Source organism: Takifugu flavidus, chromosome 22 (genome assembly GCF_003711565.1).
Source record: "Takifugu flavidus isolate HTHZ2018 chromosome 22, ASM371156v2, whole genome shotgun sequence".
NCBI classification, from domain to species: Eukaryota; Metazoa; Chordata; class Actinopteri; order Tetraodontiformes; family Tetraodontidae; genus Takifugu; species Takifugu flavidus.
Window position 1 is genome coordinate 7,094,055 of NC_079541.1, and position 18,220 is coordinate 7,112,274.

Below are 18,220 nucleotides of genomic sequence, written 5' to 3' on the forward strand. Positions count from 1 at the left end.
TTTCTTACCTTTGGCTGAGAATTTACATTTTTTAAATTTAAATGAAGATTTTATCACTAATGTTTATAAATTTATGTTAATTTTTATTGCACATTTTTATTTAACTTTTATAGCTATGTTACTAACCAATTTAGCATTTTGTTAATAAAACTTTTTTTAAATTACTTTTGTCAACATACAATTGTGTCACACCTGTGGCAGACTCCGCCCACCATTAGCACATACGTTAGCAAACAATTGTGCTGTTTACCAGCGACAGCAGCAGCGCAACAAACCACAAAATGCTCGCAAACATAAAAATCAATAGAAATTTATTTTCTTATCAAAAATATCGGCAACATATTTGCATAGATGTACACAGGAAGGGCTTCGCGTCACGTGATCATAACGATGAGACTGATTTTCGGGACCTTTTCTGACTAATTTTCGTTGTTCTTGACTTTAACGTCACAGGAAATCGTGCGGCTCAGTAAACAATTGATCATAAATTAGGGGAAGAATAAATAATCCAAATATATTATATCTGGGTTTGTTAAATACCTCTGATAATCTGCTCACAACCAATCACGTCTCATAGAAAGGGGGGGGGGGGGGGGGGGCTAGTATTTAATATTAGCTTCAATGCTAAACTATTTAAGAACATCGATGCGACCTGATCAATGAATTGAAGGTTTTAACAGCGCCATAATCCCAGGATTGACCCTCACGTGGCACGCTTCAGGACGTTCCCCCACCAGAGGCCGCCTGGTCCCACCTCCTGCTCTGGGGTCAGTTGGCGAACTGTCTGTAAAAGGCCACCTTGACGCGCTCGATCTGGTGGCACAGTTTGATGGCGGGGCCCAGTTTCAGGTCCATGCACTCCTGCACGGTGGGCAGCGTGAGCAAAAGCAGCGCCTGACCGTCGATGTCCTGCAGCCGAGACACCCGTATGACACGTGTCTTACAGAAACACGTAGGCGAGTTGTGGTGTGTGTGTGTGTGTGTGTGTACCTGCTCCTGGAAGATGTTGGCCAACGACGCACAATCGGTGGAGTTGATGAAATGGACCACTTCATCCACGCTCCACTCCAGAGGGTTCCTGTCCAACACCAGCTGACCTTCCTCCTCCACCTTGGAACCCACCCAGATCAGATTAGCATATTAGCATATTCAGACGAGCTAGCGCAGCTACGGCGGCGGCTCCTCACCTGCATGTCCTGGTCTTTGGGCGGTTGGTACTGGCTGCCCTGGCTGTAGGCGGACACGGAGCGGGTCGTCCTCCTCCGTCCCTCGGGGGCCTCCTGGACCGCCCTGGGGTGACCGGTGCTGTTGGCCCTGCGCAGCGACGCGGCACGGCGAGGGCGGCTGCTGGCCACCTCCACCGAGGAGGCGTCGGTGTGGTCTTCCCGTGGCTCAGAGCTGGTGCCCTCGCTGCCCGACTGCAGCGCCATGTCCTCATCCTCCTCTTCATCGCTGTCCTGGAGGAGAACCACAAACAGATGTGTCAGGACGTAGCTGCTCCAGGTGCATTGTGGGATACTCGTGACAGGACAGAGAAGGTCATCTAACCTGCGGGGAGCCGGCGGGGGTGTAATCCACAGCCGTGGAACGCCTCTTCTTCTGCACAAATATGGCCTTCCTCTTCTTCCTGCGGCGTGCCGGCTTGGCTACGTCTCCTTCCGCCGTCTCGTCTCCCGCCGCCGGTTTGGACAACTTCCTCTTCTTCCCGTAGTAATAAGCTGTCAGAAAACACGTTTACGCCCTTCATCGCCGCGGCGTTGCTCAGGAGGAACAGCGCGCCTGACTCACTGTATTTGGTTTTGGTCTGAAGCGAGCAGTTCTCGGGACACTTGTCCGTCACCAGAACCGGACCGAAGAGGTTGGGACAGCACTGCAGCTTCAGGCACACCTTTCTGCAGAAGTCCGGGATCTGGTCCGCCAGCCGGATGATCTGGAGGGTCGAGCGGTACGTCTTCCCTTTATATCTGGGGGGAGAGCGTTCACATGTTCGCTAGCTGGAAAAAGGAACTGGACGCTCTGGCCTGGATCGGATCTGCCGCCTCCGCGTAGCGAAGGTCAGGAGAGGTCAGCTAATCTGCTGGCAGCTCCAGGACAAACATGACCTGGACTCTGGAGCCTCTCGGCTCCAGCGGACTCAAACACTCCTATTAAAGTTTGGATTTCAGCTAGCGTTAGGCTACATGAGCCATCACACCTGATTTTCTCTGGTTTCTTTGGCGGCATCAACTGTTGTCATGGATACAGGTAGTTTTACCAGCATGACAGGAAGTGCTGAGTTTCAGGTCTAAGGAGAAAAAAGCAGCAGATTCTGAGTTTGCTCACTTGGCTTTGAGGGTCTCCTCCTGACATTCCCAGCTCTGATCCTGCAGCTCCTGCAGCTCCTTCAGGACTCGTCCCGGCTTGTAGGCGGCGTTGATCAGCATGCTAAGCAGCTGTGGGCCGAAGCAAAACACTTCAGACACCAAAAATCTCCTTAATTTCAAGATTTATTCAGATTTTCCACAGCCGACTCCTTAAAAAGAATCAAAATCGCAACCTCCTCCTGAGAGTTTCCGAGGTTGTTTTGCTAAGCGCTAGCAGCCGCTAATGACTGACAGCTCGCCACATTAAAATGAAGGCGCTGCCGGGAGACGGCAGGTGGTTAACGAGGCATCAACACCCCCCCGCCTCCCGCACCATCAGCCCACCTCTTTCAGGACCAGCGTGCACTTCCCCGGCCCGACGGCTTGCGGCAGCTCGGCGATGCGTCCCTTGTTGAGGTACGGTCCTGAGAAGCAGCGGTGGTTGACGAATATCCTGGAGCAGGTGTATCGGCCGTTAGCTGAACCTGAGTCAGAGCCATAAACAATTAGCACGGACCTGTTTATGAGCAGTGGGACCACACATCATTTGTTTGAACTAAACCAGAGTGACGGCAAACGCACACACACACACACACACACGCACACACACAGAAATTAGCGTCGACATCAGGCTGCACCTCCACTTTCTGCAGCCCCGTAGACGCCAACACCTGGAGCCGCACGACTCCGGCGAATAATCAGGCGAGCTGATGAATATGTAGCAGCGAGTGGGTGGTTTTTTAAACGGGCAACTGGCATCTCCTGGAAACGCGGCTCAGCCTGCAGCTCACTTTTAATTTAAGTGTACATTTAGTTTACAGCTACATTTCGGTCCCATGGCCGCTCTCGGCCTCCCAGTTTGGATTTTAAAGTGGGAAAAAACTGGAATTATGGTGAGAATGAAGCGTTTCCCCCCCAGATTTGAATTTTAAATATCTGTATTGAGTCAGGACTTTTAGCGACAACGGCAGCTAAATTAAAATCCATTCAGTGAGAGTGGCGCGATAGCTTCTGGAGCTAGCAACGTTTAGCATAGATACGTTTTCGTTATTTAAAAAAAAAATAAAAAATTGCTGCTTCCAGCTGCAAATTGTTTTATTTTGCCATAAGTTGTTTTTGTGGTAAAAATAGGTTTCAACTAACATGTAAATAGCAGGTAAACACTGGGAGTGAGGGAGGAACGGGGCAGCGTTTCCCTCCCTCCTCTCACCACGGACATTTTTTAGCATTAATTACTGGCGGGGAGCTGCATTTAAACCGCTGGTTGGTTACCTGCGTCCATGGCGACGGGCTGGCAGTGGTGGACAGGAGTCATTTCTACTGTAGGCGACGGCACCGACCTGCGAGAAAAGGCCGTCAATCCGGAGGAAGCGATGGATAAAATCATCAATCAATCGTCCACCGTCACAAGGGCGCCTGGGCCACGCTGCTGTGGTGGCGCTGGGGTACCGCTAAACGGAATCAGCACCGGTTAGCAGCGTCCTGAGGTCGCCGTCGCTCAACAGAACCAACCAAAGCCGATTTCCTGTGGACTTTTCTTGGCTCATTTAGAAAAACGTAACAAAACCGTGTGCGCGGCTAACATTAGCCTCATGCACACTATCAGTGTTCGGATCGTGCCCCAATACACGACTTTTGGATTGGATCTGATTGGTCATGCTATGCTAGCGTGCAAGATTGGGAAACTCCCTTTAAAAAAACCGACCTCAACAAAAGTCAACCGTTTCGAAAGACCATGAAGGCAACGCGACGTCCTCGTCCGTGTGGTGGGGGGTCATCTCTGTGGTTCTGTGGTTCGGTACTGCCCGGTGCTACGGCGCAGCAGCTTTACTGACGATTAATAACTTTAACCTCACTTGGAGTCAGCACTGCAACTGTGTATCATCAAACGGTATCGGATCGGCACCAGCGGGACTGTTTATTTAGTATCGGATCGGGTCAGGGCAACAACAATATAAGTATCAATAAAACAGGAGGAGGCGGATCGACAACTCTTACTGTTTCTCCGGTTGAACCACAGCGATTTTCTTCTGCTTCTGACCTACAGAACGGGGAAAATACTGTCAGGTGTGTGTGTGTGTGCCTGCGCACGTGTGTGTGTGTGTGTCTACGCACAGACAGCTTTGATGGGGGCGGTCAGAGGGTAAGCGTTAGCCTCACACCAGCCCACAGGGAAGAGGTCCATGGACTCCACGTCCACCAAGCATTCCGACAGCTGTTTCAGCACACCTGGAGACAGGTGGACAGTCGAGAGGTGGGCGGGGCGGTAACACACACACACACGCACACACACACACACAACACACACACACACACACACACACAGGTGTACCTTCCAGTCGGAGCCACAGCAGGCGTCCTCTAACTTGAGTGATCTGAGCCACACACACTTCTGCCGGCCGGTGAGGGTTGACCGCCTCCAGCCACATGTCCTTGGCAAATCCTCTGTTCTGCCATGTCTGAACACACACACACACACACCACACACACACACAATAAATTTCCACTTGAACGTCATTTTAAAGGAGTCTCAAAGGTTAAAGGTCACGGGTGATCTTCCTCACATCTTCCAGTTTGCGGTTTTTGACGGACAAACCTGCTGCGTTAGCATTTAGCCCGAACTGGAGGCTAACCGTGGGGGCTAAGTGACATCGTGTTTGGTCCCTGAGGGCTGTTCTCTGCTAAACCGCAACATGATGTTCGAACACGCGTCCCAGCACAACAGAACAGGCGGAGCAGCACAGAGAGCCTGATTGTGCCGCCTCCCTCTGTTTCCGTCCGGGCTCCGAACGCTGTTCAACACCTGAGCATGTGTGTGAGGGGTTGTTTTTAGGGCCCCAGTTGTCGCTCTACGTCTGACCTATTCGGACTCACGTCGGGGAAGCAGCTCTCGGGAGCGGCCTCGGTGCCGCTCTGCTTCAGGTAGTCCGCCCAGTCGAAGTCCTGGCCCTCGAAGCCCCGCGGCCGCTCCAAGCCGACGCCGTTCTTCAGACACCACTGCACCGGCAGGATGCCCGGCGTGTTGGCGTGACAGACGACGCGCCGCGGCGTAGCGTCGACGCTCGCGTCGTCCAGCGTTACCTGGAAGTAGACGTCGTTGTAGACCTGGGGGGGAGGGAGGGGTGAGAACTAACGAGGCCACGAGTCTGAGGCGTCTCCAGGTGGACGTCTTTACCTTGGTGACAGAAACGGGGCAGATCTGCAGCTGCTCCCACCGAGACACCATCTCAAGCTTCATCCCGGTCCTGAACGAGTGCCGGGGCAGGTCCACGTGGTCCTGGCACAGTAACGTCAAACGCTGAGACAAACGGGCTCCACTCCCCTCTCAATGTAAGCCAGGCGGAAGCCCGGCCCGCTTCTGACAGTGGACCTCCAGGAACAGAAGCCACCTTGTGTGCTGACCAACTCACCTTGAAGACCTCAAGAGGAAGCGGGTTCTTCTGTCCGTCCAGTTGGGCGTCCTCCAGAGCCTTCTGCCAGTCGGGGGCGCTCTTCAGAGGCCTGAGGGCTGCAGGCGGAGCGCGCGGTTAGCATCAGATAGCTAGCTCAGACAGCTTTACCTGTAACGTGGACTCAAAACGCAGGCGCGTTCAGAACGCCTGAATTTTGAGGCGACGCCTGAAACAAATCAGTCAGCAGCGACGGGAGAGCGGCTCAGAGACTCTCCTGATCTCTGTAATTAAGCTCCAGGTGGCCTCAGCCGCTTCGGCTCGGCACCAGATGACAACAGGTCAAAGGTCAAATCATCACCTGTGGGCGGTTGTAAGGCGAGGCGGTTCTCCAGAGCCCAACCCTGGGGGCGGAGCCTGACATCCAGGTAAAAAATCCATGCGTCCTGAGCGTGGTGCTCGTCCGTGAGGCCGGCATATCGTAGACGGAGTCGCCCCCCCACGTTCTGGATGACCCGGGCAGGCCAGTAGAGGAAGGGGTCCGACAGGTCCTGAAGCTCCAGGACGGAGTCCTCGAGGATCAGATCCACCGTGTTCTTACCTCTGAGAGGCTGCGAGAAGATTCAGAGTTATGGGAAACAGCAATAACAATAACTATCATAACACCATCTGTGGTAAAGGTTTCAAAGGGAGTGTTTAAACCTGAGAAAGTGGTTCTAGCTCAACCAGGTGTTAGCTCACCGTGCAGGTAAAACTCCCCCCGGCAACATTTGACAGCTTTTATTCACAACAAACGCTGCATGACAACCAGCCGAGTTCCGCGGTATCGTAGCATCAACGCTCAACGGCACTCCGTCTGTCTCTGTGCTAGCTCCAGCTAACATAGCCCCCGGAACCAGTTTTAGCATAAATGCTAAAGGGGCAAAATGAATAGAAGCCCTATGAAATTCCCTTGGTAAAAAACAAACTGCTGCAATCTTTTGCCGGGATTCACACGTGACCTCTGACCTCTGTGCCTCCCTTAAAACCAAAAGTTGCATCATAATCAAACGCTCTGCATTACCCATCGCCGGGGCTAAAGTGAACTATCCTTTCTTTCTGACCCAGCCTGAGCGCTAACACTCACCCCCTCCAGCAGGTTGGCCGGGGCGGTCCTGGATCCAGTCAGATCCTGAACCAGGAACTCGGTCCAGTCCGAGTACTTCTCCTTGATGGCTGCAGAAACACACAAACATAAAAAGCGTTCAGATTCGTGTCCTAGAGAACTACGTAGCACTGAGCTAAGTGTAGCTGCTACGGATTAGCATGCATGAGTGAGCACGTGCGGCTACGACGCAGCGACCGTCCTCAGTGTTTTTAAACATGCAGGTGTCAGGTCCACCCGTGGCCCATTTGGAACCCCCCCAGCTGGACCACAACTCCCAGAAACTCCTAGCCCTGTGGCACGAGGGCACGTGGTTTCCGCCTACTTCCTGTCCCCCGCACCGCTGGGGTGTTGCGTAATTCCTGCCTGGCTGTTTTCGGTGGACTCGTGATATCAGCTGCTTGTTTATCCCTCAAACCTCCTCCCTCCAAAACACGGCGCTAACATTCCAAGGAACTCAGACGATGCTGAGCGGCCTTCAGTGAGAGGCATGTTTACACACACACACATACGCGCGCGCACACACATACACACACACACACACACTGTGGTTGCATGACTCACAGTTTACAGAATGAGTGCTATATGCTGTGTGAAATGACGCCTGCTGCAGCATTAGCGTCATGCTGATATGCTAAATGCAGAGGTATGCTGCTGTTGACAGCACATGAGTGCCTGGATGTATCTTAGCAGACTTAGCAGAGGGCGATGTGTCGAGTTTATGCTCCAGTTCAAGTCTTTGACCGTTTAAAGTGACTAAACATTAACAGGAAGTAATAGCACCGGGACATTTTTATCTGTTAGGCTGGTATGATTTTAAGCTATTGAGCTGTTGTGGCAGAATAAGCTAATAAGGTCGACAATTATCCTCCTACAGATTTAGAGAATTCCCCACAAGAGCTGTCAATTCATCTGTAATTTACAGCCCAGTTGAGGACATTTACATTTGCCATGTGTCATTTCACAACTAGCATGTCAGGCACACTTAATCACGGGCTAATTCCAGTCTAACGTTGATGAAGCAACCGAAGGGGGAGTAGTTGCCTTATGTGCACGGTCAACTGTACGCGCTCCTGACGCTGAAGAGACCAAATAAGTAAATGATCATTTGAGCAAAACACCAGTTTCTGCTAACATAATAAAAAAAAGCATGAATGACCACGGCGCGCTACATAAAGCCCAACAACCGCTAACGTTGTGATACAACCCGGTCCAGTTTATTAATGCTAATCTTTGCTGCTGTACATGAACACACACACAAATGCCCACACACACACACACACTCTTAGCAGATCTGGCTGATTACTCATGCAGCCGTTTCCAGTGAAGCAGAATCACCCGCCCCCACCCCGTCTTTATTTTTGCTATTTTCTGATGAATAATCTGTTGTTTTTACCAGGTTTCTCCCCCAAAGGCAGCAAATGTGAAACTTTCCCATCACAATAAGGGTTTAGTGAACCTTGAGGGAGGGAGGGAGGGAGGGATTCCCCCCCCCCACACACACACACACGCACACACACTCCCCCAGGCTGAGTCCTTCAGCACATAACAATAATCGTAAAGGAAACCCAGAATTTACCCGTCTGAAAGCTGATATTTGCACATCCTGCCAGCTACATCTCTGAGCGAGCTTCACTTCTGCTAGCTGATGCTATAATTAACCAAGGCGGCTGTTTTTAGCTTTAGCCACACCAGTGTAGCAGATTCTGTTCAGAGATAATGGAGGCTAATTACGCGGCAGCAAACATGTAAATACAGAAAACCCCGAGGAGGCTGGTGGAGGCAATCATCGTGTTTCTGTCGGTCATCTTAATTAATTAACAGATTAAATCAAAGCGTCACAATGTGAGGAAAAACTTCGCCCGACAACTGGCTGCAAGATGCAAACGCTTGTTTTAGGCTGCCTGCGTGCTGCCAAAGAGCTCCAGAAACTTAATTTGCTAGCTCGTTACCATAGGAAGTTGAGTTTCAGATCAGAAGCCAAAGTTTTACCACAGGAACCTCTAAGTGGGCCGAGGTCACAGGTGAGAGGTGCGCTGTGATTGGAGTGCATGAGCTATATGAGCTACATGAGCTACATGAGCTACCGCGTCTCCACTAGCGGTATCGGCGCTACTGTCTTTGGAACCTGCGCATTCAGGGTTCCAAAATAAGCAGCCCACTACTGCACAGCTCTGGTGGTCCAGGGGATTGGCGGCGCTGGCGAATCACGTGAGCAACGGGTTTGAGAAAAATCCAACCTGGCGCTTCACAAAATGAATATTAACGCCCAGTGCTAACCTCGTCCTCTGCTTGTATATTGCGATTGCTTCGTTACTCAAAAACACATAAATTGAGTTGACCGGCAAGATTTGTTGAGGCTCTTATGATAAACGGGGCAACAATTCACTACAAACATTTATGAGTATAAACGAGTTGTTTACATGCTTAGCGGGACGGGATCCCTGCGTGGGGGTAGGTTAAGAGAGAGAGAGCGAGAGCAAGTGTGTGTGAGGGAGTGTGTCACAGGGAATCCAGGGCTTCTATTTTGCAGTGGAAACGCTCCCCAAAATGAGTTCCGGCTCCCAAAAGGGAGTAGAATAGAAAGTGGAAATGTGGTCTACCGATGCTAGTAGCAGCCATAGCTAGCTTAGCGTCATCTTCTGATACCTTTGTTTGCCGATGATACAGCTTTTTATGTGAATGTAAACACAGTTGCAAAGATCCTTAAATATTTGTTCATCGCAACCACAAAAGTTAAAGTAAAAAAAGCGACTTTTAGACGTGTTGAAGTCCACGAACACGTGATTAACATGCTGCCTGCGGAACAACAGCGACGGAAAACCGGAGTCCTAAATAAACAATGAACTGGAAGTCGGTCGAGTCAGATGTGACACCATTTGAGAATTCCAATGTCCTCTGAATGCACCGTAATCTGATCACATATATTTTTAATGCTGGTTGTGATCTCCCACCTACTCGCTGAGGTTGACGTTGTGCTACAGTGAGATTCAACACTGAACCAGGTCCTCCTACTGTAGGCAAAACCTGCGTGTCACACACACACACGCACACACACACACACACACGCACACACCACACACACACACACACACACACACACACACACACACACACACACACACACCTGTTCTGACCGGGAGCATCGTTGCTGGCCAATTCATTATGCAAATTCATGTGTGTCGACGGATCACATGACCAAACACGTGATTTAGCTTTAAAAAGCGATGGACACGTGCACACAAGCCGCCGTCCTACATCCAAACCGGCCTGAATTCGAGCCCGAGGCTGCTTTTAACGACAATACCGTAAATACCCGGTGAGCTAGCATGTTAAGCTCTGGCTTTACATCACTATCATCAATTCCGTCTATTTACACCGGCGTCACCAAAGGTTTAATAGCCAAATTTTCTTCAGTAGAATCCATAAACATAATCGGCGCTTGATATTTTTACATTTTTACAGACTTTCCAAAAGTAAACCATAATGTTTAAATGTCAAGAAAATCAAACCTGACACAATAAAGCTGACTCAGCACTTTCCCAACAGACAGTCACACAGGGCAACGCTGGAGTTAGCTGCTAGCACACTAACACATCCACCAAAGCTAAATATCCCATCAACATCGACTCCGTAGGAGGCAGATTGGGTAGAAAAGCGGTTCAGTTGCCAGTTTGGCGGCACTTTTAAACAATTTTTTTTAACTGTTAACGGCTCATTTTGCAGCCTGACCACACCGGGCTGAAAGAAACACTTGTTTAGCTCCACAGTCGGTCACGCACGATCAAATCATCGCCCTGGTTAGCGTTGGTGCCTCGTCCCTCCGAGATGCGCTCAGCTAGGAAGCAGTCACATGCAGGAGGAGGCGGGGCCTGAGAAATGAGCCGTGAGGTCACTTCCAGTGGGGGCGGGGTTGACGGGAGGAAGTGAGGGAAGCACAGCGCGCATGCAGCTTCGTGCTACGACGTAGCCGCAGGGCGATCAGACAGCCGCTAGTGAATTAGTGGGAAGATCAGTGGAAGCTGCTTACCTTTTCTTAGGTAAGGATGGTCTGAGAAGGAAAGAAAGAGGAATAAAATAGGTAACTGTGACACAGCACTTGACTCACACTCACACACACACACACACACACACACACACACACACTTTGAAATGTGGCTGAAATGATGTAAAGTCATGAAATAAGTCTTCTTCTGTTGTTCCTGGTTGACACCAGCTCCGCTGATGCTGAGTGGGTCCAGAAAACAGCCGACACATCCAGAACCTGCAGCTGATCCGAGTCCAGCTGGCCTCAGGTCTCGGGCATTCCGAGATCACCAGAAGTGGGAAATGCTGCTGGACTTTGGCAGGAGGATCTCCTGAGTGAGTCGTCTGTGGGGGCACCTCAGCAGGAGGACACAGAGGCGACGAGCGACCCGGCCTGAGGGACGACCCGAGAGCCCGGGGGACGCTGGAGTAACCCGGTCTTCCCGCTTTGCGTCTCCACAGAGGCGTCGGCGTGCCCGTCGGAAGGCAAACACGGGTGTTCGGGTCAAACCAACGTCTGTGGACGCGTCATAAATCTGCCCTGGCCCCCTGTGCTGATGTGGCCCTCACACATCTGGATCCTGCAGACCCCCCCCCGTGACCCAGTTCCCCTTCACCATCGGTGCCTACCTTCAGGGGGCATGAGGTTCTTGTTGTTCAGGGCGCACCAGCCCACCGGGTGCAGCTCCGCCGTCATGACGTCGCACCAGAAGTCGGCCTTGCGGTCGTCGCCGTAGCCGCTGAAGCGCAGCAGCAGCAGCTGCCCGCAGGTGGTGATGATGGAGGCCACCCAGTAGGAGTCCGGGCTGCTCCGGTTGGCCACCTCCAGCTTCATGCCGGGCTGGAAGCTGCTCTGGAGGCTGAGCTCCACCTGGGCGCACAGAACACGCGGCGTCGCGTTAGACGTGACCAAAACTGGGTCGTAGGAGGCTTCTGGGAACAGTCTGATCACCGTTTGACTTCATTTTGTCTCAGACAAACGGGGGACCGCGGCCCCCAGGAGACGACGGTCCTCCAGAGCTTTGATTCGGGTCTGATTTGTTTTCCTTGAACCGCTTTCATCAGATTTCTTCAGTAAACCTGATTTATGCTGCGCCGATCAAAGCAAGAGCGTTGGGATCAAAGGCTAAATGACGGAAGGAACCATCACCATTGGGGGGGGGGGATAAAAAGTTTGACTTTCATCATTTTACACCTCCAGGTCATTTTATTGCTTGTGAAGATCAGTGAACATTTCTTACCGTAGAGGTTTTATTGTTGCTCTGAATGAGGGAGAAAACGGACTTAAAGCTTCCACGGGATTTTATTAGAACGTCATCGTTTACCTCAGTAGATTGTGGCAGCTGGGCTGCAGATGCAAACTTTCCTGCCGTTTTTTTGCACCCTTTATAACTTTGTCATTACTCTCTAAACTGTTAATAAAGGGATGTACTGAGATACCATCTTTTGCTGTAATTATGCTTTAGCCTGATTGTGTAACGAACAAAAGCAACTAAAAACCAATATAAACACCATGAAAGGCCGCTGTCGGCGTGTCCTTGAACGCAGCTCAGAATAATGCGTCCAGGACTGTTGAGAAGCCTCCAACAGGATGTTCACGCTCCACACTGGCACCAGTGCATGGACTCACCAGTGCACGGACTCACCAGTGCACGGACAAAACCCAACATCTTAGAAATAAGTACAATACCAACGAGGCCGCCGCTTCCTGCTGCAACAATGACAACTGGCGCTATCGCCGACGCTTATGTAAGAATGCCAGCAGAGGCGGAGCGCGCACGCACGCGTGCACGTGCCAGGCCTGAGAGGAATCAGTGTTTTAGTTTGTCCAGAGAGGGAGAGAAAGAGAGGACAGGCTGATGAAGGGAAACTGCATGACTCAGTCTGATTTTTGTGTTCCCACTTACCAGAACGCACCTTCCTGTGAATCCCCCTCCCCCCCCAAACACTCATCTAACAGCACTTTTGGATTTCAGAATGCCGGCAGGTCCTCTTCCACTTTTCTGCCCCCCCCCCCACCCATTTTTCTCTTTAAAAGCCACAGTTTGATTTCCCATACAGGCTGATATTTTTGCTGTTTGTGGTTGAAGTACAGAAAGAAATCCTGACCGCAGCTAACAGCTATTATTAGCCTGACTGTGGTGCGTTCGAGGCTATTCTGAGAATAAAGGATGGTTTATTCATACTTGCAGCTTTTATGAAACCGGTTGTGGAGCCTAATGCACCAAGAGAGCTGGTGCAGTTGCTACCAGACCTTTTTAGTTCCTGAACTCTAAAATAATGAGCCGGGTCACTTCATTGGTCTACAGAATTGTAATCTTCACATTCTGAAACCAACATGAGGAAATCCTGTCATTTCAGAAGCTGAAACCAAAATTCTGAAAATGCAAATTCTTCCCATAAATGACAATGGAACTAGAGATAATGAGGTAAAATGATAAAATATGAACCAAAACAAATTACAAGAACATTAGAATTACATTAGAATTTCATAACTGCGTTGACGTTATAGCTGTGTTGCTAATCCTTCGCTAATATTAGGAAATCAGAACGTTACACTATTTTATGGTAACCTCTGTAGGTGAAGTAGGGAATCAAACGTGTCCTTAAATTCACCCCAAAACAGGAACAGAAGCCTCAAATGTCCAGCAGGAAGAAACTGCGATAGCGCCGCAGCGCTAGGTCGGACGCTCTCCAACACGTCGTTAGAGGATTTCTTATCTTCCAGGCCATGTTTAAGGGATTAAAGGTGAAGATCAAACTGAGAGCTCACATGTTTGAAGGCGGTGTGGGGGGCGGCGGCGGCCCCTGTCTCCTCCATGTACTCCTCCCAGTTAAACTCCGCCTCCTCTTCCAGGAGATCTGCGAGAATAGAATCAGTGCGTCAATCATCGCGAGCAATTGCGTAAAATGAAAGAGGCGATCCGGCGCGAGGCGCTCCAGTGATGACCAGGTCGTCTAAACGACCTTTGACCTCAGAACTCCTAATCTCGTTCAAAAGTAGCCTCCGCCTCATACGGGTTCCGCTCGACAACAAGGCGCTAACTCCGCCTCCTCACCTGCGTTCACCTCCTCTTCCTTCCCATTGGTGGGACAGAGCGGCCTCACAGTGGTGAGGGCCAGTGGCTGGTCCTGAGCAGGCTGCATCCTCCACATCCAGGGCGAACCTTGACCTTTGACCTCAGGGCCAGTTGTTTTCAGAGCATCTCTCACTTCAGCTCTGGACAGAAGCAAAGTGTCCACACAAAACACAAGATTTAACGTTGGTAAATTACTGGTGGCGGTAAAATTCTACAGCAAGAATGTTCCGAAGGGGGAAACTATTCCAAGCTTTAGATTATCCCAGAGATCAGCATGTAGCTTCGTGTTGTCCCCAGCAGAACGATTTCTGCCTGTGTGGAATTCCAAAGAAAACCTTTATCAGATCAAAGACAAAACAAAGTAGATAAACCGGAACGACAGCAGCAACTCTAGACTGCAGTGGCAGAGCGCTAAAAAAAGAGGAAACAAGAAAAGAGCAACTTAATCATATAATGAAACAGAAAACTTCCGCTTCATGTATTTTATCTCCTGATTGCTTTGATGTTTTAGCTTTTATTTCAAATTCTTTGATTCCGACTCCTCAAAATTAAAGGATATCTTTTTTCAACTTAAAGGGGTTTCAATAACTGAGGAGATCCTGACGGTAAACCGGCTAGCTGCTGCTAGCATTTAAGTTTCAAGGAAATTGAACACACCCCTACAGAATAAAAAGCTGAATGTAGAAAAACAGGATTATTGAGTTGTGATTGTCTCCATATGAACAGACCTGTTGGCTGCTCCTACAGCGTGTCACATTGTCTCATGACCCATAGCTCGCTCCCCAAACTTCCCCCATTAGCATCACTTTAAAGCAGGCGTTTGTGCTGCTTCACGCATCAATTCTCAAAATCAAAACAAACCAAGAGAAAATGCTCCGTCATCAGGGGATCTTCACATCCAGAGACGTATGGACACGGAGTCGAGATGAAAACAGAGCAAATCCAGCACGGGAAAAGCCCGAAAATCCCAAGAAACGCACGGCAGCTCAGGCTAATGTTTGAGCAGAGTATTTACAGAGAAAGGGAGAGAGAATGAATGTGTGTATCTGTGCCAACCCCCAGCTACACACACACTCTCACACACCCCTGACGTCCCTCAGTGGCTCCAGAAAACATCCATTGCGTAAACAAGCTGAGCTAATTTGGCTCACATGACTCCCCCCCCCCATCACTGCTGCTCCTCACCCAACTGTCCCACAATCCTCAGCAGCATCGCGGTACCACTCATTAAAGTGCACCCAGTTAAGTAGAGTGAGCAGCAGAAGCTACCAGCAGAAGAAGCTAGTTAGCTGTAACACATCAGGACAACGACGGGCTAACATTGTCTTTAGCTGCATCTTTTAATTTATAGGACAGATTATTGATGGAACTCAGCTAGTAATAGCAGCTAACTCACATAAAAGAAGTAGCTAGCCTTTAAAAGTAGCTAGCTTAACTCCTGCCACCAGAGGAATCAAAAATATTAGTTTTTAAAAAAAACAAAACTGTTTTCCGACATCGTAATCACTGAACAATCAACTAAAATATTGATTACGATGACTAGCCCAAGCTAGCGGTGTTTGGAGCACAGCTCAGCAAATATTTTGTACCGTCGGTGTTTTGCAGAATCACCAGTCCAAAAAAAACAACTTTCTGGTGGTTCTGAGCTTTATTTTAAAGTTTTTGGATCAACACTGATCACTCATTAAAACAAAAACAGGAAACGGTCTGGTCCTTGAGCTCCGGAAGAATGTTCTCATCTCAGAGACCTGCATTTATTTAAAAAACCCAGTTATAAAGTCAATGGAAACACTCCCCATGGAAAACCTTCAGTATTTCCACGGAGTGAAACTCAGTTTTCCGCCCCTGTGCTCAGATTCAACATGGTGGAGATTTAACTGGTCTGAGAGGGCTAATCTGGGATGTATCTGTGGCCCCGGATTTGGCAGAGGGCCTCCTGTTTATTGAGAAGATGCTAGTGGGGTGCTAGCATCCGCATGTGGTCCTACGACCTCTCTGTAAACTCATCCGTGCCAGAGATTTAATGGGGATTAGGAGATTAAGGACCTCTGGGCTTTTATTGCATTACTGCCTATTAGGTTCTTCTCCACTAAACCAACCAGGACTTGTTTCCTCCTGGCAGCAGGAGGTGTTCTTATAACAATCTGCCCTCTGTCCGCCTTCCACCACCACAAGTCTGCAACTATTGAACCACTCGACTGTTAGTTAGAGGTAGTTATCCTCTCTGTTCCAGTACCACAGTCTAAGTCTATCATGTCTGCCTGGGATAACCAGTCAAATAATCTTTTTCTCCCAGTTTAACTACTGAAAGTACCAATTTAATTGGTGTGCTGTGCCCCAGCATAATGGCTGAATATCCTTTTTCGAGTATAACTGGCCTAAAAAAAGTCCCAGTAAAACCAGTCTAAATATCCTTTCTTCCCAGTGTAAACACTCCAAACTCTTGATCCCAATATAAAGTCCATTTAACCAGTCTCTCTGACACAAACCCATCCTGAAATACCATAACATTAGCATTTAGCTAACCCAGCATCACCAGTTAATCACATCATGCTAATAACTAACCTGCTCATCAGCAATATTTGCATGCAGAAGAGCTGAATCTGCATTCAGGAGGGAATTATTAATCATGATTTGAAATGATAATGCTACATTTAAAAGAATGATGTGATTGTAGATTGACGGTGTATCGAACTCATTCTCACTCCTTAACACGCTGAGAACAGAAGAGAACTGGAGGTAACGGTGATTTGGGGGGGTCTCTGTCAGCAAAGGAAAAGAAAAATCTATTTTCCCGTCAGCTGACCTCTTGGCTGTCAATCACACGTTGATTAGCATACAGTAGCTTATCAACAACCCCTGATTCCACAACATAAAACAGGCATCAAGAGGGAAAAAAAACCTTTTGTACTGGCGGAAAATGGTTTTCGATCATATCAATTCAGCTCATGATTTAAATCAGCATCTGGGACTAAAAGAAGGTTGGAAAAGCTTCAAAATGTGAGGAATAATTGCAAAGATCCGTCCAGTTATCTGTTTAATCTTCGCCAATAAAAGGGGGCGGAAAAACCCCGCAACCAGCAACATTCCGACCCGCGATTCACCAACGACGAAATAACCGCGACGTTCTTATCGGATCGCGACCCACAAACGTCGCGTTAACATTTTTATTTTCCTCTTTTCGGCTTTTGCACAAAAGTGAAAGAGGAAGCGTCGCGCGCACGGGGGGGAGATGAGGAAGATGAGGTGAGGGTGTAGCCGGGGAGGAAGGCTCGCGCCGCCGCGCGGCTCGTGTACTTTGCACACTCAAAACTGCGGCGGAAAAAAACTCCCACGGAAACGCCAAACGCACACTTCGGATTTCGTTGGCTGCAGCTCGCCCGTGGCCACCGAACGAAACCGCACCGGTTGTTTTGCGTGCCCGCGTTTTATTTTTTCCTCGCGCACAAACATTTTTGAGGCTGAGTTTCTCCCCCCTCCCGCCCCGCTGAGCACCGTAACCCGCCATGTTGAAAAGTGCTTTGACATTTTTGGTGCCGTCCGGTATTTTCCGAAGGGTTTTTATTTTATTTTTTTAACGTATGACAATCAAAATGAATAAATAAAAATTTTAAATAAACAGTATAAAATCGACCCCAGACCCACGCGAAGCGCACCGCGTCTCGCGACTAAAAACAACTTTAAAACTGCGTCAGGAATTAAATTTCAGCCATTATTGAAATTGGGCTGATTTACATACAAACAAACAACAACGACGTCGCGAGGAGCAGAACTATCACCCTCGCAACAGACGTCCCCTCCGCCCGGCGCGTGAGACACTTTAAACTTGTGCTCGAGACTGTGCTCTCGTTTCTACAGAAACAGCCTCGTGAGCACTCCGGCGCGTGCTTTCATTTTTATTAAAAAGCGATCGAGGAGAAATAAATCGCGTTTTTTTTTTCTCCTGTCGAATGAGCGAGCACGCAGCAGTGGCGGAGGAGTCTCGCGCGGCCGCCGTCACCTGTCTTACCTGTCCAAGTTTTTTTTCCCCCGTCGCCCTCTCCGTCTCGCGACCCCCTCTGTTCTCTTCCTTCCTCGCGCTACCCCTCTCCCTCTCTCTCTCTCTTCACCTCGAGCTCGACGGCGGCGCGAGCGACGTCTTTCAGGCGCTGCTTTCGCTCCAATATGGCGTGTGCGCATGTGCGGAATCATGTGCAGATATTTACTCAACCCCTCCTCGGACGCGTCCAGGACGGCGAG

The 18,220-nt window shown here is 49.5% G+C and overlaps 1 protein-coding gene across 3 annotated transcripts; it reads right to left on the reverse strand.

The window, feature by feature from the left end:
* Positions 1–294: 294 nt before the first annotated feature.
* Positions 295–18,168, reverse strand: sfmbt2 (Scm like with four mbt domains 2). 3 transcript variants are annotated; one of them, XM_057023012.1, is made up of 21 exons: positions 17,991–18,168; positions 13,961–14,121; positions 13,675–13,763; positions 11,532–11,772; positions 10,906–10,926; positions 6,858–6,946; positions 6,093–6,342; positions 5,753–5,850; positions 5,518–5,619; positions 5,217–5,447; positions 4,675–4,801; positions 4,458–4,571; positions 4,341–4,383; positions 3,615–3,682; positions 2,688–2,827; positions 2,323–2,432; positions 1,789–1,964; positions 1,549–1,718; positions 1,188–1,457; positions 991–1,110; positions 295–909 (listed from the first exon to the last, which is right to left on the reverse strand). In XM_057023012.1, the coding sequence occupies exons 1-21, from the start codon at positions 18,158–18,160 to the stop codon at positions 769–771; spliced, it is 2,931 nt and encodes a 976-aa protein (XP_056878992.1). In that variant the 5' UTR covers positions 18,161–18,168; the 3' UTR covers positions 295–768. The 3 variants fall into 3 exon arrangements, with proteins under 3 accessions (XP_056878992.1, XP_056878994.1, XP_056878993.1); XM_057023014.1 differs by lacking the exon at positions 17,991–18,168 and adding an exon at positions 14,843–15,076; XM_057023013.1 differs by lacking the exon at positions 10,906–10,926.
* Positions 18,169–18,220: the final 52 nt, after the last annotated feature.

What these genes read in the sequence shown, in the direction of transcription:
- sfmbt2 (XM_057023012.1), bottom strand. Translation starts at nt 18,160, where the DNA reads ATGCGCACACGCCATATTGGAGCGAAAGCAGCGCCTGAAAGACGTCGC. An exon ending in CGGCCAACCTGCTGGAGGGG is followed by an intron (nt 6,343 to 6,857) that starts GTGAGTGTTAGC and finishes ATCTTCTCGCAG; the next exon opens with CCTCTCAGAGGTAAGAACAC. An exon ending in CGCCCCCATCAAAGCTGTCT is followed by an intron (nt 4,384 to 4,457) that starts GTGCGTAGACAC and finishes CCCGTTCTGTAG; the next exon opens with GTCAGAAGCAGAAGAAAATC.